The 26,705-nt window shown below is 41.9% G+C and overlaps 2 protein-coding genes across 11 annotated transcripts in view; both read right to left on the bottom strand.

The window, feature by feature from the left end:
* The window catches only part of Cep152 (centrosomal protein 152), a 72,884-nt gene extending 54,684 nt beyond the window's left edge, over positions 1 to 18,200 (bottom strand). For 5 of the 10 annotated variants that reach the window (XM_027421963.2, XM_027421955.2, XM_027421958.2 and 2 more), the window contains exons 1-10: positions 17,940 to 18,199; positions 14,377 to 14,470; positions 13,452 to 13,558; positions 13,163 to 13,235; positions 12,813 to 13,052; positions 11,435 to 11,600; positions 8,940 to 9,083; positions 7,604 to 7,743; positions 5,640 to 5,840; positions 2,021 to 2,168 (exon numbers count right to left, since the gene is read on the bottom strand). In XM_027421963.2, coding sequence (XP_027277764.1) covers positions 2,021 to 2,168; positions 5,640 to 5,840; positions 7,604 to 7,743; positions 8,940 to 9,083; positions 11,435 to 11,600; positions 12,813 to 13,052; positions 13,163 to 13,235; positions 13,452 to 13,558; positions 14,377 to 14,463 — 1,306 coding nt within the window. In that variant the 5' untranslated portion in view covers positions 14,464 to 14,470; positions 17,940 to 18,199. Of the gene's footprint in view, positions 1 to 2,020; positions 2,169 to 5,639; positions 5,841 to 7,603; positions 7,744 to 8,939; positions 9,084 to 11,434; positions 11,601 to 12,812; positions 13,053 to 13,162; positions 13,236 to 13,451; positions 13,559 to 14,376; positions 14,471 to 17,939 lie in introns of those variants that run through there. The other 5 variants (XM_027421962.2, XM_027421960.2, XM_027421957.2 and 2 more) reach the window with 4 other exon arrangements.
* Positions 18,201 to 20,423: 2,223 nt separating this feature from the next.
* Shc4 (SHC adaptor protein 4) overlaps positions 20,424 to 26,705 on the bottom strand; it is a 100,685-nt gene continuing 94,403 nt past the window's right edge. The window contains exon 12 of the mRNA XM_027421953.2: positions 20,424 to 22,736. Within this exon, the coding sequence (XP_027277754.1) occupies positions 22,581 to 22,736 (156 nt within the window). The 3' untranslated portion in view covers positions 20,424 to 22,580. The remainder of the gene's footprint in view (positions 22,737 to 26,705) is intronic.

Below are 26,705 nucleotides of genomic sequence, written 5' to 3'. Positions count from 1 at the left end.
CCTGGGCACTGGAACACTGGATCCTGTAAGCCCCATCAGCCACTGCTGCTTCTGCAGACCAGAGAAGCCCAGGAGTCATCTAGTGGAGACAAAGGTTCCAGCCCACAGAAGCCAAGAAAGTACTACCCAACCATTTCTGCCCTCCAATTAAACTGTATCTGGCTAGCTTTTTAAATGCTTTTATTTCCAACATCCCCATCTCCGCATATAAAAGGAGTATATTAGAGCTGTATTTCTGAAATTTCAGCAAACTGCTATTTTTAAGATGTGTCTGTGTACACACGCATCCAAAGAGGCCAGAAGGGGGTGTCAGGTCCCCTGGAGCTGGAGTTATAAGAAGTTGTGAGCCCCATGGGTGCTGGAAACTGGACTCTGGTCCTCTTCAAGAGCAGGAAGTGCTCTTCACCTCTAAGCCATCTCTCCATCCACAACAAACATTTTAAATGTACTAGGACAGATTATAGTTCAGAGGGCCATTTGAGGGTTTCTTTAAATGAGAACAGCCCTCCCTGAAATAGATGAGGGAAGTAATCATGGTCTATTAGGCAGCTTTAGAAAACCCTACCTTCAAAGCCTTTAATAGCCAAAGAATAGACTCACCAGGTCATGGCAAGGGAGAAAATGGATTCACAGCTAAGCAGGGTTGGAGGAGAGCCTGAATAGGACAGTGTCCAAATCTGGTCCCTCAGCAAGCATACACACATCCATAGGCAGCCTTTAACTTTAGTACTTCCACCGTGTGCGAACACTACACTCCTATACACTGTACCAATTGTCTAACTAGTTCATACGCCAAAATGTGACTGGTATATTTGTTAATAAAAAAATACTGACTGATTCTGTCAACCAGAATTAGGATAATTTTGTCTGTTCAACAGTCTGTGTATCAACACTGACACTGACATTTTATTGCCTTATAAAAATAATTAAAAGTACCACTACCGTGAAAAGCATAGGAAGCATGTCTCAAATACCACAGAGGCCTCATTAGAAATCTTAACAATGACAAAAATGTAGCTCGCTGTCCAGGTAAGTAACTGACTCTCTGTGAGGGGATTAAAAAGTGAAGATAAACAAAAAGACATTTAGTCAAATATTGGGTCTACAACAGGCAAACACAGTGAGATCTTATGATCAAATGTGGCTGAGGACAGAACTGTGTCTTTGGGAGCAGAGCACCACCTGGCATGTGTGTTCCTTTCCTCCACAGGGAGCAGTTCAGGCATCACAGCCCAGGTTTCTCTGAGGAGTGCTGGTGATTTTTATTTGGAACAGACACTTGCCTGTACTTTCAAATTGCGTAACAAAAACAAACTGCACCTTTAATATGACCTGCATGTGTAATCCTCCCTAAAAGAAACTGGCCACTGTGGACTTTTCTATCTCTTCCGGCTTTGTATAGTACAGGGATCTGGGCTGGTGGGATGGCTCAGTGGGTAAAATCTCTTGCAGTGCAATTTGTGTCATGAAGTGGTGGCAAGACAAGCTGAGTTTGAGCTCTAGCCTGTGAAGGTTGTCTTCTGTTCCACACTGGAACCACGGCATGCACATGCAAGCCCACAGAGCCACACACATGATAACAGTAAGTAGAGTAAAACTATAGTTCAGGACTTCAGCTACATTCTGTATAGTTGTGGAATATTTCTTTATGCTGTGTGGAGATGTGTCACTGTGACTGGTTTAATGAAAAGCTGGATGGCCATAAGCTAGGCAGGAAGAGGTTAGGCAGGACTTGTGACTTCAGAGAGGAAGAAAGGCGAAGTCACCAGCCAGATGCGGAGGAAGCAGGGTGGGCAGTACAGAGTAAAGGTAACCGAGCCACGGAAAACAATGAAGATGAAAATATGGGTTAATTTAAGTTGTAAGAACTAGTTAGGAACAAGCCTAAGCTAAGGCTGAGCTTTCATAATTAATAAGACTCCATATCATTATTTGTGAGCTGGTGGTCCCAACAAAAACGTTCATCTTCACTACAGGCGTATTACAGTAGCCTCTGAGAAACCTCCCACAAGACACGCACCTGACTGCAGCAGGTGAGCACACTGCTTCTGACTGTCCTCTAGACTTCTCGTCAGCCTGTTAATGAGCTCAGTCTTCTCTAACCTGACAGCTTCTTGGTTCCTCTCCAGTTGCTGCACGTGATCCTTTAACCGAGTGCAAAGGTTTTCCTAAACCAAAATCAACATGTCATTGTCAGATCAGGGTTAGCAGAAATTAACAAAGTGTCGAATGTAAAATCATCACCTGGTAGTATGATCTCTTGTATATGGTTAGCCTATGCACAGGGTGAGAATAAGGAGCATGTGACCTGGGGGAGGCCATGGTTAACCTGTGTACAGGGTGAGAGTAAAGGAACACGTGACCTGGGCAGGCCCAGCTAAGGGAGGGCACCCGCAAGATACTGTTAGTTTAAAATCAGATTTTACTCATGCCAAAGGAAATATATTACAGTCCCGTTTTCATTTTATGCTGTGTTAACGTATATATACAAATGTAGGCAAACCACTTCGGGTCACGGAATCCGTACCCTCAGACAAGGAAACAGATGAACACATGGAAACTCTATTCTAAGCAGCCAAAGGCTCATTCTATTCAGGGCAGCCAAAAATAATCTTTCCTTCCTCTGAGTTGCTTTTAAACTTGATCTGTTTCTCGTATATTCCTCTTTCTACCTTTTAGACACCGCATTTCCCTAGTCTCCCAAAGGCATCTCTGTAATATGTTATGCATAACCATTATTATAATGAATTCTTGAAAAATTAATGGCAAAAAAAGACATGGTAATTGCTGAGTGGAATGTATGAGGATATATAAAAAATATACACTATGGGACAAGGATCTGTCTTGCCTACGTACATACACACAGAGAGAAAGATACTGTGCAAACATTTCTCCAAAAAGAAAAGGTATTTGGACACAAGGAAACATGGGAGTTTGAAGCCCCAGGAGAAGAAACCATCCCTTCTCACCTAAAAGCTGTTTCAGGCTGAATGTCAACCAAAGCATGGAAGAGGCAGAAGAATCAGTGTAGCAATGGCCTTAAACTAGCAGAGAAGCCCTAAGAAAACCATTAGCAAGAGCTCCATAATAAGGAGAACATGTGGGCCTTTGGCGCCAGATTCCCTAGCACAGCCTAAACCCCAATAAGGCTCTCACCATGAATACAGAGATGCCCAACATGCAAATAATTCGGGAGGGTCCTGTGCAAAGGAAAGGAGTCTGAAGGCTCTCGCTTTGCTTTAAAATGGCTGTGAATTTTCGATTCTATGTCATAATGCAGCTGTGTTTGCTTTAAATTTTTCTACCAGGTTTTTAGCAAAATGAGGCTTCTGGAAAGCGGTCCGTGTTTATTTAGCACTGCAAAATTCTTGGCATGCGCTGCTGCTGTTTCCCAGGCCAGCTTGGGAAGCACAGCTCTAACGAGCCAGCATAACACGGCTGATGCCCTGACAGGAATGCAGTGCAAATGCTGCTTGCTGTGAAAAGGTGGCAGGATACTCAAATTCATATTCTAGAGGTCACAATAGTTTTGAATTGCTACACTGTTGTATATGCAGTCTTTTCTACGCTGAAAACCTGATGTTTAAGGAAAGCACTAAGTTAATACTATGCTATAACCATGAATTTCCCAAATCACACTAGGTATGCAGACATTCAAAAAACTCTGCTGTGTCAGAATGCCACACCTGGTCCCAGTACTTGCAATTAGTTGGTCTCTGTACTGACTTCTCTCTCAAAGTACAACATCCATTCATGATTTAAAAGAAAAGCAAGTCTTAAAAATTTTCTCAGCTTTTCTTTAAAGAGAAAGAAATCTAAATCTAGCATATTTAACGGAAAAACCTGAAGCTTTCCCACAAAGATGGGGACCAGAGAAGGGATGTCCCATCTTGTCCCTTGATCATCATGTTGGAAGTTCTTGCCAATGAGCTATGGTAAGAAAATGAAATAAAAGGAATACAAACTACAAAGAAGAGAATAAAACACTCTTTGTCTATGAATGACATAATCTACTACACAGAAAATCAGAAGGGGGAAACCAACTAAACCTAATAAGCAATGACAGAAGAGCCACAGAGTGCAGCTAATGGGGAAATCACTTTCCCATATACCACAATGAGCAAGCAGAATTTGAAATTTTAAAAAAGCCATGTCATTTACAATACTCCAAAAATGAGGGTCTTTAGTGGAAATGTAAAACATGTATAAGATCTAGTTGGAGTAACTACAAAACTCTGAAGAAATCAATAAAGAACCATATAACTCTAATAGTTCTCTATGTTCACAATGGGAACACTAAGTATCGTCAAAATATCATTTGCTCCCAGTGAGACCTACCTACCCAGTCTGCGTACTCTCAGCATACCAGTCCGTAACTTTGTGGGTGTCAACAAACTGAGTATCTTAGGTTTATATGAAGGGTTCCACACATTACCACCACACTGTGAGCATGTTGAGAATGAAGGAACTAACAGAGGGCAGGAGGTGGAATCATGGGAAATTCTATCTCTTTCTCACTTTTGGTGTGAACTTGACTTTTGTAGTACTCTTCAAATGAGGAATACCAATTGGATTATAAAATAATACAGATTGGCTACAAGTACTTTGACTCCTTATTACAAATAACTGCTGAGCCAAATGATAACAAGTTTACAAAGCGGATGTCATAAAATATACTCCCAGGGTGGAGGGATAAGTCACAGTAAATATAGTTCATGGTTTGGAATCTGAAGCCCACTCGGCACAGAACCAAGATTCTGTTCTATCTTCTAGCCTGAGGTCCTTCTTCTGAAGTGGTGATGGTAGGCATGGGAACAGATAAAGAAGCCAGGGGCACAGGGTTTGACTCATTAGCTGTCCTTTAATAACCACAGACTTGAAGGAACTGGTTGTACTAGGGCAGGAAGAACTACCAAGGTTGTCCTGAGAGTCATTTTGGGATCTACCAACATTTGTACCAACCATTCCTACAAGAAAGGTTTCCAAACACACTAGTAATTCCTCCCAGTGAGATAGTGTCATGTCTGCAGAGGTGATGCTCTTCAGATTCCATTTTCTGTGAAGGACCACCGAAGGCTATAACACCACTGTGTTTATCAAAGGTAATATGAATACATTTCAAAGTAAAATAAGAACTGCCTTCTAACTATATAGAAGTTCACTGAGATGTATAGACTTTGGGTCTACTTAATTTGGATACATGATTTTTTTTATAATAAAGTTTATTAAAAATTTTGGTAAATAAAAATTCCTTAGACGATTGGCAAAAAAATAAAAACATAAAAATAAAAAGAACCTCAGGTTCTGGCCAGTGGCAGTACAACTATTCTTTTCAGTTGGCATTTACTCTACAACAATATGAATATGTATAAATATTATACAAAATGAAGTTTGACTAGCACTGTGAGGTCTGAGAAGGTACTAATTGATCCTACAAGAAAGGTACCCAAAATTAGAGTTTAGACATATTCATGATTCAAAAAAAAAAAAGTTGTTTTATGTGTGGGGAGGAGGAAGGGGTTCAGTTACAATTTTATACCGATTATTACCAGCAAAATTTCTAAGGGACCACAAAATATCAGTTACAAAAAACAAGCAGCTTTACTGGATGGATAGTTGCTCATCAGGTGTCACCTGACCTGCTCCTGAAGTGCTGCTCGGGTCGCATCCAAATTCTTCTGCAAGGACAGCACCTGCTCTTCATACTTCTGTGTGAGGCCCGAGACAATGTTCTCGTGTTGTTCTCTGGCTCGCTGAAGTGATTCAGAATGATGAAGCTCCACCAGTTGCTGTTTCAAGTTTTCCAGGGTCATTTCAGTTGTTCTGGCCTTCTTGGTCAACTAGCAAATACACACAAGGTACCCATGTTGATAGCATCTTAACTCTGCTCTATAAGCCTGGCCCCATCTACTACTCACAAGCTCACGGTAGCTGGAACAATTCCTCCCTCACAACTAGATTGTACAGTTATGTGCAGAGGTAAAAGAGGATTCTGAAGAGCACAGCAGCCCTGCTGCAGTACCGGGCCTAGCATTGTCTGCATGGCTCTATAAGCAAAGGGAGGGACAACACAACTGTAGGTCACAGAAAAAGTGATGCTCCTTCAGAAACTGCAAACCTACAAATGGTCACTGATTAAATAAAAAGTTTTCTTGTTTTATTTTTTTGAGACAGGATCCCACTGTCTGCCCAGGCTGGCTTCAAACTCCCAGGCTCAAGTGATCATCTTGTCTCAGCCCCCTGAGTAGCTAGGACTGCAAGCACTTGCCACCACATCCCAGCAGAATGAGTTCTAATAGCACAGCTGACATAATGACCCACAGTCACAATACCCTAAATTGTGTAGGCTATATGGCAAGAAAAAAATTAAAGTTGTAGGTGGGTTTAAAGTTACTAATCAAATAATCTTAAAATGAGGAGACCTTAAAAGGAATTATTTGGTTCAAGACCTTTAATTTACACTCTTGGGATTTGTTAGTAATTGACCATGTATGTGCCCTTGGGCAAGTAATTTGCCCTTCTAAGATCTGCTTGACATGTGTATAAAATGGTAGAGTAGCTTTCTAATCAGAATTCCAATTAGATTTTTGTTTTATAAAACATTAAACATTGATTTACAATATCTAAAGAAAAAAAGAGGGAAATTTTCAAATTTTATGAATAGGGACAGCCCTTGTTTGCCAGTTTTAAAATACACCATAAAGCTACCATCATGACAGCATTCAAACAGGAACAGAAAATATGTAAGAAGAAAAATTTGTATAGGTTAATTTTAAACAGCTCACTCAGTATATACTGACCACCAACTATGAGCTAAATATTGACCTAAACGACAGAGTTACAAGCATGAGGCTAGCCCAATGATGCCTTCAAGGTATGCTTTGTCTTTTATAAGACAGGAAAGAGACTCAGGAGTAAAAAGCTGTAAGCAGGAGCTAGTTAGTCAAATGACCATAGCCATGGAACAGGCATTCCTGAGAAGAGGCAGTGTGCATGGGCATACAAAAACAAGACTGAGGAAGGAAGAGATGAACCATGAACCATGAACCAAAAGGAGATCCTACAGCAGGGACAGAAGGGTCACCTTGTCCCACAGGTAAAGTAGGTCACACAAAGCCTGGAATGGAACTATATTCTGGAAATATCATCTGGGTGGCCATAAGAGAATTTGCAAAAAGGGTAAAACTAGAGTAGTTGAGAGACTTTGGGGGGTAAGAACACAAAAGAGAAAGGACAGAAATGCTAGCACCAACAGAGAATAACTTGCCAACTCCTCCGGGCACCCACAGATGACCCTGCTGGGTGGCAGGACATCTTATGATGCAATGTTCTTCTGAATGTAGTCTTATACAAACAAAAAGGGTTGTGTTCTTTTTATTTATTATTTATTATAAGATGTGAGTGTTTTGCCTACATGTATGTCTGTGAGCCACATGTGCCTGGTGCCCAAAGACCCAGAAGAGGGTGCTTGACCCTGAGACTGAAGACAAGGGTTGTTGCAAGCTGCCATGTGAGTGCTAGGAACTGAAGCCTGATCCTCTGAAGAGTAGCCACCACTCCAGTCCCCAAACCAAACTTCGATTAAATAAAGATAGAAGCTTACCTTTTCTTCACTGACTTTGAAGGCCTGAATCTGGGCCTCCAGCGCTTTTATCTGTGCTTCAAGCTGGATCTCCCTTTCCTTTCCATTCTGAAAGAGTTTCTGGGATTCCCGAAGGCTAAGGGTCAAGCCATTCTTCTCATCTGGAGCATGAGAGATATTTACATAAATACTGTCATTGTTGTGGGACCACAATTGTCACAACCTCTATGAGAGCTATATCTGAATGAAATTTAGTTCAGACAAATGAGTTTTAGGTGCTTTAGAGAAAAACAAGCAACAACAACAACAACAAAAAAGAACTATTAAAAAAATTTTGATGCCAAAAATAATTTAAAAAAGCAGCACCACTGCCTTTAAACCCTTAGTGCATCTCTTCATGGCAAAAGGGTTCCCAATACATACAGCACCTGTTCACTTAAGGACAAACACAAATGCAAACTCAATCAAAAGGAGATCCTACAGCAGGTCAGTTATACACATCCATGATCCCAGTACTCAGAGGACTACACGGTGGTGGGCAGTACCAAGGTATATGAGGACTAATCACTCTGTCACATACGTGTAAAGTCTTGAATTCCCCAGTCTTTGGTCCTTCCCAAAAATACTTCACCATAATATTTCACAAATTCTTCTCTCCAAAAAGATCTTGTGAGCATCACAGAAAGAGCTTTTTTTGTTTGGTTGGTTTATTTTTTTTCAGACAGGGTTTCTCGGTAGCTTTGGAGCCTGTCCTGGTACTCACTCTGTAAACCAGACTGGCGTCGAACTCAAGAGATCTGCCTGCCTCTGCCTCCTGAGTGCTGGGATTAAAAGCATGCACCAACAGAAAAAGAGCTTTTGCTTCACTATTAAATTTGAAATGAGCTGGAAACCAGTCATAAAATTATTCTACAAATGGACACTCAACACTGACTAAAGCTGGAGTACAAAAGAATAAGCAATCAGACCCGATTGTTTCCTCCAGAAATGGCAACTCGAGTCCCTAACTTCCACTGCACTGCAAACTGCATTAGTCACCTCTAAGTGGAATACTTTATCAAGGTAATGACGTAAGGAGTCAACAGCTCTTAGGGAGAGAGGCCATCAGAACAGGTAAACACCTGAGGAAAGAGGACAGGGAAAATGAAAGGAAAGAAGAAAAGAAAAATGCCTGCACACATTAGTAACAGAAGTCCTGCCTGGGCTTGGGATCTGCTCCAATTCACGTGAACCCTCTGCCCAGGTCACATGAGGATACTGCAAATGAAAAGCACAAGAAGCCACAACAGAACAAGATGAATTTATTAGAAACCAATGGCCCAGCTCTGAAAAAGCTCCAAGCCAGCAGCCACCTCACCTTGGATTATCAGAAGCTGGTGGTTCAGATACCGAATCTGGCGTTCACTGTCGTTCAGCTTTTCAACTAAGCTGTCCAGTTGTCTCTCCTTTGCTTTGTTAAGAACCTGGAGTTGAATAATATGTATATTTTCTGCAGAGTCTGCTTTGGAATTAGAGACAATTTATTAGATAAAAACATACTAGAATGTAAATCTGTGATCTGCTAGGGTAGTGTTATTTCAAGTTTTTTAAACAACTTGGTGAAATGTCGTGAAATCAATTCAGGGGATTGCGACTAGCATCCTTTTGAATATGAAGACAGATTATATTGTGTCAGAGAGTGTCATGTAGTGAGGATTTGTATTTTGTCTAGAATTGGTTTCATTTACATGAGCATAGTAGTACAAACTACACACTTTACTATGGGTCACCCCCAGGAAAGAAGGAATGTCTCTGGGTTCAGGTTAAAGCCTGACTCACTATCAGTAAGGCCAACTGACACGCAGCTGCAACAGAGAAACGTGCTCTCGTCTAACGAGGGGCAAAACATGAGCAGAGGGCTGCTATCACACTGTCTGAAAAGAACACCACAGCATATGCTTGTCAACACAGCTTCTTTACACTAGGGTGAATACGCTGGTTTACGTTCATACTGGCCCATAACAGCTGTAGTCATTAACTAACAGAGAGGAGTGAATCCTTATGTCTTCATCAGAAACAAAGTTATTGTAGAGAATATTTAGATTGGAGGAAGAAGAAAAATGATAGGTATAAGAAGAATAACACTTCATTTCCATGAATGGTTAGTGATCAGAGAGTGGCACTATTTTAAGGGATTAAAAGGATTAGGAGAAGTGGCTGTGCTGGAGAAAGTATGTCACTGAGGGTGAGCTTGGAGATTTCAAAAGCCCATGACAAGCCCAAAGTCAGTCAGTCTGTCTGTCTGTGCCTACGGGTGATGTAGCTCTCAGCTACTGCTCCAGCGCCAGCATGCATGCATGCCACCACCCTGCCTCCTGCCATGATGATAATAGACTAAACCTCTGAAACCATAAGCAAGTCCCAATTAAATGCTTTCTTTTATAAGAGCTCCCTTGGTCATGGTGTCTCTTCACAGTAGTCCAACAGTGACTAAGACAGGGGCAAGTGATGTATAACTAAACCCAAAATCAACATCAATTCTGAGTACAATAGCAGGTTTGTATAATTATCACATAAAAAATATAAAAGTAAAAGAAAAATTAAGAAATTCATAACTGATTTATTAATTACATGTCTACAGAATGAGAAACCCAAGACTGGTGAGCTAAGTATATTTTTGTTTCAAAGCAGACAGAAAAAACTCTAAGTTCAAGGTGACTGAAATACTCAGTTCTAAAACTTTTCTCTGACATTTTAGTTTCAAATAATGCTACATTAAGGAGCATAGCACAATGAAACCCAAAGAAATAGTTATGATTCACAACAGTATTATTGTATCTTTGCCCCACTAACACCTCCCTACAAACGTTTTCTCTTGTAAAGTGCCAGGAATGAAAACAAGGGCCTTATTAAATGCCACATGTGCCCCCTAGCATTGAGCTGCAACCACAGCCCTTGGCATTTTTGAGACAGGGTACAAGGTCTCACCAGGAAATGCAGGCTAACCTTGAAAGTGTATTCAGGCTGTCTTGGGATGCTCTCACTGTGTACTCAGGTTGTCTTAAGTGCTCTCACTGTGCACTCAGGCTGTCTTGGATGCTCTCACTGTGTACTCAGGCTGTCTTGGATACTCTCACTGTGTACACAGGCTGTCTTGAGTGCTCTCACTGTGCACTCAGGCTCTCTTGGATGCTCTCACTGTGTACTCAGGCTGTCTTGGATGCTCTCACCATGTACACAAGCTGTCTTGAGTGCTCTCACTGTGCACTCAGGCTGTCTTGGATGCTCTCACTGTGTACTCAGGCTGTCTTGGATACTCTCACTGTGTACACAGGCTGTCTTGGATGCTCTCACTGTGTACTCAGACTGTCTTGAATGCTCTCACCGTGTACACAGGCTGTCTTGGATGCTCTCACTGTGTACTCAGGCTGTCTTGAATGCTCTCACCATGTACACAGGCTGTCTTGGATGCTCTACCCACTCAGGCTGGCCTTAACTGGTGTCAGATCCTCCTGTCTCTCCTAAGAGCTAGGATTACAGGTGAACCAACACTGACTAGTTCAATAAACTATTTATTTTGAAATAAACATTTAAAGTGATTATTAGTTTGCTCATATATACCTTTAGTATAAGGAAATAAGAGCTCTTGGAAACATCAACGATCCTATTATTGTTACTTAAAAATATTAATTCTTGAATATATATACAAAAACTCATTAAGTGTTCAAAATTCCCCAATCATGTTAATGAAAAATGACACCGATGGGTGCAGTAACATCTTGCTAAGCGAGAGGACTGCCATGGGTGTGAGGCCAGTTTGGGCAACACAGCAAGGCCGTAGCTCAAAACAAGACTAAACAGTCAAATACCTACCTTCATTAGCTCCTAAAAATTGTTGCTGCAGGCCTTCAAACATGTCAGTTGATGCAATCTCCTGGGCTGGTGAGCTAGCCCTCTGGCCAGAAGACTGGTAAGGTTTATATATCGCTTTATACGGCTCCAAAGCTTGACAGCTGGGTCCTTGAGATGAACCAAATTGCTATTAAAAGATGACAAAATTAACAATTAAGATTTGATGTTTTCTTCCAAAGGTACTTCACTAAACACCTCCCTCCACCTTCCAAGTGCTGGAATTATAGATTTACACCACTACTCCTGGTTTATGCAATACTGGGATTAAATCCAGAACCCCAGGCAAACAATCTACCAACTGACCTACAAGATCCCTCAGTATCTACCTTTAATATAAAGAAACAGGGGCTCAGCCCATGACAAATATTCATAGACATTTTTGCTCAAAAACAGTACCCACTGTTATTGAATACTACGAATAGCGTCCTAGTCCTCTTGAGCATACAATGGAGTCAATTTCAAAAATAAAACTTAAGAACTGCAATGAGATTTGTACTAAAAAAGATTAAAATAATGTCACCATCTTGGGAACATAAAACATACATTTGCTCAATAAATGATAACATGTGATACCATTTCATGTAAAATGTTTTTCAATGAATAACATTCTCCAGAAATAAAGAGAAAATAACTACCTTTTAATGGACCAAAAATAATAATAATAATAATAATAATAATTCATCATGTCATTGAATGATACAGAATAGCAATTGGGAAAATGAAACATTTCTTGTCACTGAGAAATTCTAAGACACACTATCTCCTGATGCTTCTTAGAACTCCCCACAGTCAGTGCATAGTGTGTTCCCTTAACAGTCACCCCATCTACAGCTGTGACACCACACAAAGCAGGAACTGGATTTGAAGTGTTGGACTTAAATTCATTATAAAACTAGTGAACACAGAAATGAAGGAAATGAAATGCTGTGATCTACATAACATTGATACTTTAAAGACAGCGTGCTTCTCAGGGACGCAGCCTCATGAAGACAGAAGCGGGAAACAAGGAGCTACTCCTTGACAGACTTAACCTTTAATGTTTAAATAACTATCCCCCAAAAGCTATTTAAACTATTTAAATTATTTAATAGCTTATTAAATAATTAATTAATAATTAATTTAATAAATTATTTAACTATTTAAACTATTAAAGCTATTTAAACATCAGGCTTGGCATCGCAATTGCATTTGATTATAAACAGAAAACTAATTTAGCAGGGCCCTAAGTGAGTAGATTCAGAAAAACTGTTGTAAATCACTTTACCATTGCATTCTCATACTTCCTTAAACACACAAACACCATGTAAGTTCATGTATGGACACAAATTCTTCACAATACCTGAAACTTGTCCCTCTGAGGATCTGAAAATGTAATGACACCGGCCGTCTGCTTGTGAAATTCCTGCTTCTGACCACCAGTGTATGGCCTAAAGTCTTCAGGAAGGTGATACAAATCTGCCGGCTCATGTTTACTTGGAGGGCTATAGCCACTTCCGCCCTCATCCCCGACTTCTCCGGGATGGTACCCAAGATGCTGGTCTTCAGTTTTACTTCTATTTTCTTCCCAGCCATTGCCACACTGTTCTCCAAAATATAAATCCAGTATAGTCCTATTAGTCAACAAGAGTAAAACAAAAGCACTAAGATCTACCCCACCCGCAGCAACACTGTGGTCACAACAGCACTTACATTCACAATGTGAGATTTGGGCAGTATGTCACCCTCAATCCACTTCCTCTCCAGTTGCTCAGAAGGATGCAGTCTTGAGAAAAATCAATACTTTAGATCTACAGTCTATCATATTTGGCCAGAAATAACACAAAGAAAACCAAGATTCTAGTATTTGTTTATTTGTTTTTCCTTCAACCTTAACCCAAAAGTTTCAGAAATCAGTCTAAAGTTTACATCATTATCAGTAGAGAAGCAAAGGAAGGTTTGTGGAGTACAATAAACAAGAGGACGTGGTCCAGGTCCTTACCCTCCCGCTATGCCATCCACACTGCAGTCAGAATCGTGGTGCTCAGGAGAGGAGAGGAGGTCGTCATCCAGCATGTCATGAGGGAGGTCCGTGAGAAGCTGCTGCAACTGAATCAGGAGTCACATCAGCATCACTGACTGACACAAGACACTACCCAAGCTGCCCTGAAGCCCATGAATACACACACAGAGAGTTCTTACTCCTCCATTTAGTGAGTTCTGAAATTGCACATGAATCATGTTCATCATTCCACTTGAGGAAAGGGGAAAGCTTGACAGCAGGATTAATGATGAACTGCAGGCTTTCCTTTTTCTACTGGGGCGTCGGGTTTAAAAGTTTCTTATGGAAGCACAGCAAACTCTAAATCACTGTGCTCATTCTCAGTGTCTATTGGGGTCCACAGAGTGCACCCGCCTTTCAGAATCCCACTTCACTAGTCATGGGGGCGTGACAATCACATCCCACAGGAAATCTGATTTGCCTGACATACTCTGCCCAGGTGGTGGGAACAGCAGCAACAGCATATGGCCTAGGAGCCCTTAAGCTCTGGTAATGAGCTTGAAACCCTCTAGGGAGTGACTGATTAGGGACAATCACCTAAGCCCCAGGAGAAGATATGTGATATTCTCTGCTCTTATAATATGCAAAAATGTGCACTGAAACTAACAAAACAAGGCTAATTTCTGGATCAATCTGCAGCTGCAAAATGAAGGGAGTGATGGGAGTAGGAAAGATGGGTCCCCAGATGCCATACATACAGCCATCTTTCCAGCCCCCATTCCCTATCATTAAAATTCTAGTACTAATCTGGCTTTGCTTTGTTGAAGTTTAATGAATTATAAATTCCTTCAAAATGACACAAAATGACATAACCATGATCAGTTGTTGAACACTGGGTCCAGGGGCTTTCTTCCAAGTAACTTACCTCTTTTTCCCTTTCATAGTCTTCTTTGTCAAATTCTTCGTCTTCATTTTGTGTCTGCAGTGCAACACTGCCAAACTCCAATGACATGGTCCTGCTGAGGGTAGAGGGAGAATTCCACACACAAATAAACAAAAACAAAAGCCATATGACAGCAATTCATAGCAAAGGAAAAAATGCAAAGAATCATCAAAACAGTGGCCAGGTTTCCCAAGTGGATAGACGGTATTTACAACAGTAAGATGTCTGCAAACAAAATCTTAAAATGCTAACAAACTAGACAGACCAAAAACAGAAACTTTAAGAATTAGCAAAAGTGAAGCCTCTGGTTTGTGATTGAATGCAGAAAGGATCCTCAAGACTCTCTCTGCTCAGTATCCCACAAACTCCACGTATTTGAAAAAGGAACTCCTCAATTCCAAGCTAGTGATTGTTACCCAGAAACTCTTCACACACCAAAAAGCTTAGGGTTCTAGAACTCCCTTTTTGGCAATCAGGGTCTGGCAAAATACTACAGGACAGATGAGAAGGCTGTGGACTGTGCCAGCATGAGGCTATAATACAAAAGTTCCCAGGGAAGCAACAACTAATCCTGGGCAGGTTTCTAATTGTCTCAATTATACATGGGAACCTAAAGTCCCTACATTGCAAAATGCTGAATAATTCTGACCAAAAGGGAAAAAATTTAAGTATGTGCTACCAGTGGCCTGGCTAACACTGTCTTCAAACTAGGCTCCCCACATACTTTTGTGTGGTCTGAGCCACAACTCATTCACTACAACTTCCAGGCTGTAAAAAGTCATTAAACTGAGTTGCCTAAGAAGCATATGGAGCCAGCAACACAAAAGCATTTTGCCATAAGAATATAACTCCCTTTAGGTAACAGTTGTGAACTACATCACAAACCTCCTAACTGGTAGCCCTGTACAAAAAGAAAACGCCCTTTATCAGCTCTAAGACACACAGATTATACGATGCAGTCCCATTTTACACTAAGAAAAAGAAACCAATTCAAACAGGACACAACCCTACTTTTAAATTACAGACTATTTTATAGCTGTTAAAATGTGAACACAAGGCCGGACGTTGGTGGTGCACTCGTTTAATCCCAGCACCCGGATCACTGTGAGTTCAAGGCCAGCCTAGTCTCCAGAGAGAGTGCCAGGATAGGCTCCAAAGCTACACAGAGAAACCCTGTCTCGAAAAACAAACAAAAAAACAAACAACAAAAAAAAAATGTGAACACAAAATTTGTGCATTTAACCTGACATGGCATAAAGCACTCATGCACAATCTCACTGGGAAAGGAGGCCTCATCTCGACCCAGCCTCTGCTGGAATTCCCTTTATGTCTCGTAAAAGAAAGATCAGAATATGCTGACCTAAGATGTCTGATGAGGTGAGGAGAAAACACTTCTCTCACATCTCTGGGTTCAGTTCATTGCTCCAAGTCACGCTTAGGCAATCTCAGATGATGGAAGCAGAGATACACTTTAACCTATCACCCTAAAGGTTCGGGACAAAGTTGAGACAAAGGCATCCTCCAGGAAGAAAAAAGATCCTTCTGGAGACTGGAGAGTTGTCTCAATGGTCAGGAGCACATGTTTCTTCATAGCATTTTGCAACCCTCTGTAACTCCAGTTCCAGGAGAAAGGAGGTCCATTTCTGTCCTCCACAGGCACCAGGCATGCAAGTGATACAAAGATATTCTTGCAGGCAAAATGCCCATACACACAAAATAAAAATACATTTTTTTCAAACTCTATAAAGCAAAAGACATCAGTCATAAGTCAAATAGTATGTATCACAAAATACATTAGTAAAGTCAAGAGTGCCAGGCAGTGGTGGCACACGCCTTTGATCCCAGCACTCAGGAGGCAGAGGCAGGCAGAGATCTCTTTGAGTTTGAGACCAACCTGGTCTATATAGCGAGTTCCAGGACAGGCAGAGAAACCCTGTCTCAAAAAACAAACAATCAAACTAACAAGAAAAAACGAAGAAGTCAAGAGATAAAATTACAAAAATTGTAAAGCTACTTATAACACACTTAATAAAAAGTATCAATAAACATTTTTCCAATATGTGATAGGTAGGGTTTTAGTTGGAAGGGGGGCTAGTAGGGGAGGAGGGGAGAGAGAGGGAACTGGGATTGACATATAAAACAGTCTTGTTTCTAATTCAAATAAATAAAAAACATTTTTCCAAGAAAATGAGAAGATGACAACTTAAGATGGGAAAATACACATGAGAATTCATTTTAGAAAGATATAAATGCTCATTTAACATTAACATGATCTTGGGCTCAGGAGATGGCTCAGTGCACCAAAATTCTTGCCATTTGAGTGTGAAGACCTGAGTTCAAATCCTCAGAATCCACATTACAGCCAGACACACAGCACAGTCATCTGTAATTCAGCCTCAATGAGGAGATGGGAGGCACAGACAAGAAACTGTCCAGGTCATGGACCAGCTAGCTCGCCCTGCACACTAGAACCACAACAGGAACTGCCTCAAACAAGGTGAAACCAAGGACTGACACCACAAGTTGCTCTCTGACCTCTATACCTATGGCATGACACTGGCATAGCCATATTTATATATACAAATACACACAGATGCAGACACACATCTCATATACATAGCTACTTACAAAGGGATAAAGATTTCCAGAATCTTGCTTTTGTGACCAAACTTTAATGCACATTTTCTTTTTCAAAAATATTTTTTGTAATTGGAGTAAATATAGCTACTGGGTCCTGTGCAACCCTTAGTAGAGCTGGAATCACAGGTGACCTATATAACGTGGGTGCTAAGAAATGAACTCGCATCCTTTTCAAGAGCAATGACAAGCTCTTAACTGCTGAACCATCTCTCCAGCTGCAGTAGACAAGATCTTTTAGATAGACCTTACTTTAGAGGATGCAATATGGCTGTAAGCAACTAAGCACTGAAGGTCCTCATTCAAGAATCTGGACTCTGGCAGTTGTGCAATCTTAAACTGCTTCCATTTCTTTACTAATGAAACAAGGTGTGAGAAAGGAGTGACCGTAACCGTAACGGCCTGTGGGAAACCTGACATCTCCTCGGAGATGAGAACTCCGCCCTCCTCTAGATGCCAGCTCCATCAAAAGGCCATTCTGCGCACTTCCAGGGTGCTCTTACTATCCTTCGCTAGTGGCTTCAAACTTCAGCCTTTATTTACATGAAAACAATCACGTATTGTAAAGCTATAAAGTGAGATTCGGCTTCAGTCACACTAAAATTCATGGCTACAAGAACTAAGTGTAAGTACCCTGGGAGTTAGGAAACCACGCTAACTTCTCTTACAAGAACGGAAACAGCCAGAACGCAACAGGTAGACACTTTTCCAAGCGCGCTGCTCTGACTACAAAGGGCACGAAGAAGCACTGGAGGTGGGGGCAAACAGCCGTAGACACAAATGGTGACAACCCCTTGCGATCCGTGGTACCGGCAACAGCTTGGACAAACCAGGGAGGGCAGAGGACAGCAACTATCTAAGACACAGGAAGCTCCCTCCACCTAGCCGTACTCACGCAGCGCCCTTACCCGAGAGCTGGGCCCGGCACCCAGGATCCCGGGGCGCGCACTGGTCTGCGGGTGCAGCGCCGGGACCGACGGCCAGGCAGGGAGCCAGCGTGCACAGTCGTCCCGGTGCAGGAGACTCGAAGGGCGGCTCCCGATCCCACAGCAGCCCACTCGGCCGTGAGACTACAGTCACCGAAGCGCACTCCAGCAACCCGCTAACCCCTACTTCCAACCTGCGAGCACCTTCCCGATACAACCTAGCCCGCGAACCCCGCCACTCGATGAGCAGCCGCCTCCTCCAATCGCCGCCGCAGCTTGATAGGCCGGCCGGCTGGGCGGAGCGACAGGGCGGAAGGCCCGCCTCCCACATGGTCGGTTGAGAGGTCGCCCGCAGTTGCTAGAGCGCGGCTGTTCGAAGAGGGCGCCAGTGGCGGCGGGAAGCTTCTCGTCGCCCCCATTGGGGAAGTCGTAAGCCAATCACAAAAGCCTTCTGAGAGGGCGGGCTTCCGGTTGCCTAGATACGGCGGAGCTTCTGCCCTTTTCGGAGGAGAGTCAACTAGCACACTATGTTTGGCCCCCATAAACTCTTAGATGTTTCCTCCCACTACCGGCTTTGGCCTCATCTTCAGACTTGACTTGTTTAAATTTGTGTTTCTTTTCTGATAAGACTGCAGGTGCTCTCGGGTATCATCCTCTTTACTACAAACTTGAATTCCCTTGTATGTTAGCTATCACTAAGTCCCATTCTATCGTTGAGCTAGGAGGTCCCAACCACATTGAATAAATCTCACTTTTGCTTTCCACTTTTAATTTGTCTCTCTTAATTGGCTTATTGAGGAGGGTGGCAGGACCTGGCTTGGTCACAGGTTGTAGCCCCTGAGTTCTGTAGCAATTACTGTCTCTGACTTCTTTGGTAAGAAGGATCCCAAAGAATACCAAGAACTTGGTGGCGTAGGTTACCACATCCTTTTAAACCCGTCGCATGTGTACCATGTGGAGTAAAGTACTTGTCCAGGGCTCTTCCAAACCTGGCTAGTTTTGCTCTGCCGGCTGCCATCCGGTCTTTGTAATGCTGGGGAATCCGATGCAGAATGAGAGCTTGGTCCCGAGAAACAGTGAAATCCCAAGGCTGAACTTCCAACAGTTCCAGGATTGCTTTTGTTTCACCTGTGTTGTTTTTCGCTTCTATAGCCCTCAGGACACCCGTCACTTAGCGGAACTGTATTTTGCTGCCACCGCCCACAATGTGCATACTGGATGTCTATTCTGTTACAGTCAGTTACTGTATGCTGTTTCACTGGGTCAACGTCTTGAGGTATTTGCTTGAACATTTATCATCATGCTTCTGCTTCATGGCCCATGCTAGGCGCTCAACCGTTGACTTGTTTAGTGACTAAATGGAAGGAATGGACAAATAAAGGAAGATGCTGGGTCCAGAAAAGGATTCACAAAAGGCATTCCGGTAAATGGCATTTGTTGAAGTCGAGACAAGGTAATCTGCCAATGAGAATGTGCCTTGAGCACGCTTCATTACCAAACTATGTCTAGTGTCTCATGCTGAGGTGCACAGTGGAATACTGTATAGTGACAATGGTAAGATGTAAGAGGAATAATTTGCTCTTTGTTGAGACGTGTACTTTTCCTTCCGGAATTTCTGTCCCCTAGCATACTCAATCTAGAGCTGCCGGGAAGTTCTGTTGGGTCTACCTGTCTTTGTGAGCCCTCATTCAAGCAGGTGTAAATTCCCCCCTTTTCTTCTCATCTGTTGCTTTGGGATGCTGGCCAGAACCCACATATGTTTTCTCTGGGACATTGAGCTTTTTTCACTTTTTCTCTCAAGCTCCCCTCCCTTCCATCTGGCTGATGGTCCATCATATAGTTGGCCTGTACTCCAGCTTAACTGGAACATCATGGCTTTTTCTCCTCCTCTGGGCAGCTACCGGGATTTACAGCTTGCCTACCCTGCCTGGGGTTTTTTCTTTGAACTCTCATACAGTTGTCCTCAAACTTCTGTTTGAGTTCATTCTTAGATTCTGTTACTAAGGAGACTAAGAACCCCAGGAGGGGACCCTGCTTTCCCTGGAATCACTCTGCTATGCCCTGGGAAGCCCACTCTTAAAGAAAATATCAACAAGCTCCTTCACTCTGCCTTCATAAACTCAGTCAGTAAAGAATTCTAGCAGATAAGAGACAGCAAGAGAAAATCAGGTTCTTAATGCTTGTGGCTAAACCTCTCTTTTGCATCACCAGGGTCAGTTGTGACCTGCCCCCCAGCCCAAGACCGTCCACAGCTCCTACATGCAGCCATATGGCTCTCCCTTTTACTGGGCCCTAGAGCACCTGCATTCTACCTGTGGTTTCGCTATACTTTAACCATACCTTAAATTCCCTTTAATAACCTCTCCTCAAATTACCCAGTTTGAGTGAGCCATCTGTTCCTGCCAAGACAATGATCCACCACACATATGATAAAATTTCCAAGTCCCAAATACCACACATGTGTTGTCAGCTGTCACAAAGCAATAATCATTTATTTTTTAGAAAAGTCATTTACAGACATATTTATAGGCAAATAAACCACCATTTTAAAATAGAGATTGAGAATATGAAATTAAAATAGCATGCAGACATCTCTTGCATCTTTTGGGTGTGTGTGAACAGTGCCCTTAGTATCTGAAAGTGCAGTATTTGCTTCCCTAGCTATGACACCACTTTAGTCCAGTGGTGACTACCCACATGTGCTGCTCACACCATCAGTGCTCCCTGCACCGGGGACTCCTGCCACCCAGTCTGTGTTCATCAGCTGGAATGAGACCATGGTCCTGCCCTGTCTCTGATGCAGGTTGCCTGCCTACAAGTTCCTATCACTACACCGATCCCTTTATGAAGAAACTTAAGACCTAAGATATATGGGGAAACAATGAAATATCCATTATTTTCTAGCATTCCTTTCTGTGGAAAGGAAACCTATGTAAGAAGCCAATGGCAGCAGAAATAAAATGGTGAGCTTTACACACAAAAAAGTCAGACTTCCATGGGCTTGATTTCTGATGATATCTATCCAAAAGAACTATCCCATATTATAGTTAAAACTTACCAATATATCATAATCACAAAGGTTAGGTTGTATCTACTTAGCCAAAATGAAGTGGTATTGCTATAACTATCCAGAAAACTCAGGATCAATCTCTCTCTCTCTCTCTCTCTCTCTCTCTCTCTCTCTCTCTCTCTCTCCTCTCCCTCCCTCCCTCACTAATGGCAATGTCTTTATATGCAAATACAAGTAAGAACTGACTGAAGCATTTCTTCTATTACTAAATACAACCAGATCCACTTATATCAGCATTACCTGCTTTATACTGAAACACTTGGGGTCAAACTATGTGAGTGATGATTTGCTTAAACCCTTTATCAGTAGAGTATAGACACAGAATAAAGGGCAAGTCCTAAATGTTTACCCTTAACTACACAAGCTTCTTATCAGTATTAACTTCTAACAAAGGGAAAACTATGTTAGGATGGCAATGGACCTTGGAATGCACCTCTGAGCTCCCTCATCTTATAAACAAGAAAACTGGATCCAGACGGATTTAGCAACCTGCCAAGAGCCCCAGTGATGAATAGTCTGAGCCTAGAACTCTGAGAATTCTTAATTTCACCACTAGTTTAACCATCGTGCTGTGTTGTGGCAGGCCTTTCCAAGCCCTTCACTCCATGTGTTTCCCCACTCTACATTTTGTCTGATCACATGCAGAGAGAGAGAGATAGGACACACATAGAGGTGACACCAGGATTCAGTGGAGCCAATCAAAAAGAAAGTTGCCTATGCTTTAAATGCTGTCCTCTGATTAAGAATGGAACCAGTGTGGACTGAGCATGAAGAACACTGCTTTTGTTTGCCATCTTTTATATCCATGTACTCAAAATCAGAAATAACCAAGAGATTTGGCCTCATGAGTTTGTCTCGTGCTGCATATGAATAGTTCAGAAAGCAAAGATTGAGGAACACTGGCCCGTGAATTTGGGCCCCAACCTTTTAATCCACAAATGAGACATATGATGACGTCATCAGTGACTCTTGCTTCCATTCCACAAGCATAGACACAGTCTGAATTTGATGTCAGTGTCATATTTAGCAAGGCAGCAAACAGTGCTACTAAACAGAAAGTGGAATAAAGTTAACACCGTTTGTCAAATTACTTCTTCTTGCTTTTTTAGCAAGGAAAAACTTTTTTGGCAACTGGTTCTGTAGCTATAGAACAGGAAAACACTTGGAACAAACTTCCCCCATATGAAAATGTTCCCAGATTATCAAGGTGAAGGCACATACCACTGCCTGAGCAGTTTAAGTTGTCTTTAGCATATGAAATTGTAATTGTGCTTTTAGCTTTTATTCAATGCAATGTGACATCTAAAAAGTGACCTCCGTGCATATGGATAACTCCTTTTCAAATGGATCAAAATTATTCTTCTCTGATTTTCATATTCAGAGGGTATTTTATTAGTTCTCTGTTTTATAAAAGACACAGTCAATGGTGGTCTCAGAAAGACGTGTTTCACAGTTTGTGTTCTGTTTTGTTTGGAGAAAAAGTTTGAATTTGTCATTGTTTCTGACACAAAAAAGATATTCTTCTGACATCACTGCCACAGTGCCTAGAGTTGTCATTTCTTATAATGCAGAAGTCTTGTATTATTGTCTTTTCTTACTGGTTGTTTAAGGCTTACTTCACTTCCAGAAGAGATGATTGGCAAACTGTTATCCATATGGTATTTGATAAGGTGGCCAACATTGTCAAACACATGGTCCTTGGTCCTCACCTGGAAAAGGAAGCAAAGATATATTTGGGTTGAATATTAGCAGTTCTTCTGAAAGATGTAAACAATTGAGCAAGTTTGGTGGTGGTGGGGTGCATCCCTAGAGTAGCTATTTTGCATAGTAAAGAAAGGATGTTTTTTAATTCTATCCTCATTCATAAACAAGTTTATTATTCCCCCATTAGCCTTTTACAGTAGTGTTCCTAGAAGTTCAGAAAATGGCAGGCACTTGTCATTTAACCCAAATCTATGATCAGCCTCTCCACAGTGCTGTTGCTTGATAAGTCCTGTATAAATATCTAGGTGATTTATACAGGCACATTACCGGGGTGACAGTTATCTTCCAGAGAATGGAATGCTCCCACATTACCCCATCTCCAACAAAAGCTGGCCCCTTAGAGAAGTCCTGCCTTTCCCTAGAGCCTCAATACAAGCCCTGTCTCCTCCAAGATGGTTCCTCAAGGACCTTCCCAACAGGCATCGTGTCATCTTCCTGCAAGCTTCATTAACAGTAGCCAACCCATAAATGTCTCTTTCATGGTATTCACTGTCTGCATGCTGAAGGAAATGGATTTGTAGGATTTCTGCTAGCATTGGCATGCACCTACCCTCTGCATTCTTTACTGTCTATGGGGCTTCACCAGCTTGGTCACTTGATCACAAGCATGTTCCTGTGTGGAGGATAGTGCAAACTTCCAGGAGAGAGAAGGCCTGTAGCCAGCACACACCTACTTAATAACTCTTCCTACAAGGGATTCTGAGTTCTGCCTCCATATTGGTTTCAGCATATTGGAATAATGGGCAGAATTTGAATATGGACTATAAGTCAGTTAATGATATCTACAATTGAGTTTCCTGATTTTGAGTATTATACTAGATCTATAAAAGAAAGTATCTTTAGTTTTGTAAGCACACAAGACAAGGAAAAGGAAACAAGGACTTGAGTGTATTCTCTAAGGCCTTCAAACCTCAGTGAAGTTTTTCTCTCTTCCTGCTCCAGTTTAGCTGATTAGTCCTCCTGCGTTATTAATTCCAACTCATTCTGTCTCCTCTTCCTCCATGGTTCTCCAGGGACTCACAGTTCCCACCCTAAGGCACCAGTTACTGTCCCTGTGTGCCCCACACCCTCCACTGTGCTTTCTCATCAATCCTGCAGATGTTAAGTTACCTTTCCTAGCACAGAGACCACAACTGGCCACTTGGACAAATGCACCAGATGCCATTCAACCAGAAGTTTTAAAGTATTCTAAGTTGAAGATGAAGAGAGTGCACATAAAACTCTATCTGGCCGTACCGGTCCCTACTCTGCATGGCAGCACTTGGGTATCATTGAGTGGTGGCTATTTTTTCAGTTGAGCAGAGTCAACCACACCCTGTGGTCACCCCATTATTTGCCCATTTCTACTTCCTTATATACTGGTCGGGGCCCTGCAACATTTGTGTCTGCAACCCCACCCACAAAAGCTTTTAAAACCTGTGTGAAGTAGATAGTCAACTCAAACTTTCTCCAACTGAAACTACACTACTTTGAGAACCACAGCTCATTTCCCCAGATGGTGGCAGCCATCATTCTATTTCGTGTTCTTAGAAGTATGGCTTCCTAAGGTACATCATCTGACTGGAGTCATGTGACATTTGTCCAGGGACTGGCTGGTTCTTACTTAATAAAATGCTCTCAACATCCTTGAGAATATGACAGCATGTGACAGGCTGTCCTTTACATGGTTAAACAGTGTTCCTCTGTATGTGTACAGCATCTCTTATTTCTCCTGCCATCCACAAACTTTGCAATTATTTCCACTTTTTGGCTGTTGGGAATATCACTGTTGAGAGCACAGGTGGAGCTCTCCTGAGCATGGTGATTTCCATTCCTCTAGACAACTGCCCAGAAAGCTTCGATTTTGCACAACCGTTGTATTTTAAAGTTTCTGAGTGACTTTCAAGCTGTTTTCTGTGTTCAGGGTTGGATAATAGCCAGCTTAGTAGACTTGAGGCGGTCAGTCACTGAGGTGTTGATTCCCATTTCGTGTTGATTAGAAATGCCGGGCGCTTTTTCACCATCTGTCAATCAGATGCGTGCCTTCTCTATAGAAATGGCTCGTCCTGGAGGGATGTTTTGTTTTGTTTTGTCTTGAGTTGCAGGATTTCCTTATGTGTTTTAGATATCAACTCCATTGCAAACGTTTACCTCATTCTGTGGGTTTACTATTAACTTGGTAGTGCAGAACACTTAGTGTAGTGCAGACCCACTTATCTGGATTTTGACGTTTGTATTCTGGCAATCTTTCTCTTGGAGGAGTTGTTTGCTTGTTTGTTTGTTTGGCTGGTTGGCTGGTTGGTTTTTAGTTTTACGAGACAGGATTTCCCTGTATAACAGTCCTTGCTGTCCTGGAACTCACATTATGGACCAGGCTGGCCTCAAACTCAGAAAGATCCTCCTGCCTCTGCCTCCCAAATGCTGGGATTAAAGGCTGGTACCACAATTACCTGGCTTCCGGAAATCTCATAGAACAAATAAATAGTTAATAAGGCCATGGTTATGGAAGCGCTCCCCTGAGCCTTCTCCTGGGAGCTTTGTAGTTTCCCATCTTACAATTGAGTCTTTGGCCCATTTTGAGTTAACTTTTGTTTTGTTAGTAGTGTAAGAATCCAGGTTCATCCCTCTTCACGAGTGTACTGTGTGTCCCATCAGCATTTGGAGAGCATCCTTTCTCCAAGGTTTGTCTTGAGAAGACTCAGTGATCTTCTTAAAGATCACTTGACTGCACACATGAATTTATTCCTGGGTCCATTATACTGTCCATTGGTCTAGTTGTCTAACTTTATGTCACACTACTGTTTTGATTAATATAGTGCTGTAACATGTTTTGAGGTCTTCAGCTTTATTATTTTTCCAAAACAAAGTGTTTTGGTTATCAAGACTTCTTATATCAGTTGACTTCGAATTTGAGGATTTCCCATGTCTATAAAATGCCATGAGGAGCTTTATAAGTATTGTAATTGCAAGTGTACATTGCTTTAGGTGGTGTGAACATTTTAATAATGCTTAGCCTTCTAACACATGAAGGAGGCATCTTTCAGTTTATGTGCATCTTCTTTAGTTCCTTTCATCAGTGTTTTATAGTTTCTCTCTGCAGAAATACTTCGTTGCTATTTTATTGTCTTTTGGGTTTTGAGATAGGGTTTGAGACAGCCCTGCCTGTCCCGGAACTCACTCTGTAGACCAGGCTGGCCTCAAACTCTCAGAGATACACATGACTCTGCCTCCTGAGGAATTAAAGGTGTGTGCCACCCCCTCCTGGCTGTATTTCTTCTTCTTGGTTGAGTTTACTCCTAAGTACCTTTTTACTATTGGTGCCATTATAAATGTAACTGTTTTCTTCATTTCCTTCTGGATAGTTGTCATTTGTGTGTTGAAATTCAACTAATTTTGCATAAAAATGCTGTCTGCTGTGAATTCTTCCTATATGGCATTTACTATGTCCTTTCTATTAATATTTTTGTAATTTTATTACTATTAATTTCTTCCCATTTTCTTACACGTGTGCATGTGCATGTGTGTGTGTGTGTGTGTGTGTGTGTGTGTGTGTGTGTGTGTGTGTGTTTCCATCATGAAAGGGTGTGGAATTCTGTCAAATGCCTTTTCTACATTCATGGAAATGATCGTGCAATTTTTCTTCTTCCCATTTCTGATGGCTAATCTCGGTTGTCAATTTGACTACATCTGGAATCAGCTAAAACCCAAGCAGATGGGCACACCTGTGAGGGATTGTTTGACTGGGTCATTTGAGGTGAGAAGAACCACTATATGGCCCTGGTGTCCAGATAACACTCACCTCAAAAGATGAGTTCAACTGTCGCTTTCAACATGAGCTTGAGAAAGGGCCAGGGCTCATTTTTTAGACACCAGACATCATTTACCATTAAAGCCACTTGGTCAAAAGCCTTTCTCTGGTGGGGGAGTTTTAACTA

Source organism: Cricetulus griseus, chromosome 6, assembly GCF_003668045.3.
Source record: "Cricetulus griseus strain 17A/GY chromosome 6, alternate assembly CriGri-PICRH-1.0, whole genome shotgun sequence".
NCBI lineage: Eukaryota > Metazoa > Chordata > Mammalia > Rodentia > Cricetidae > Cricetulus > Cricetulus griseus.
Note: the sequence above shows the minus strand (reverse complement) of the source record. Positions and strands in the feature narration are given on the sequence as shown.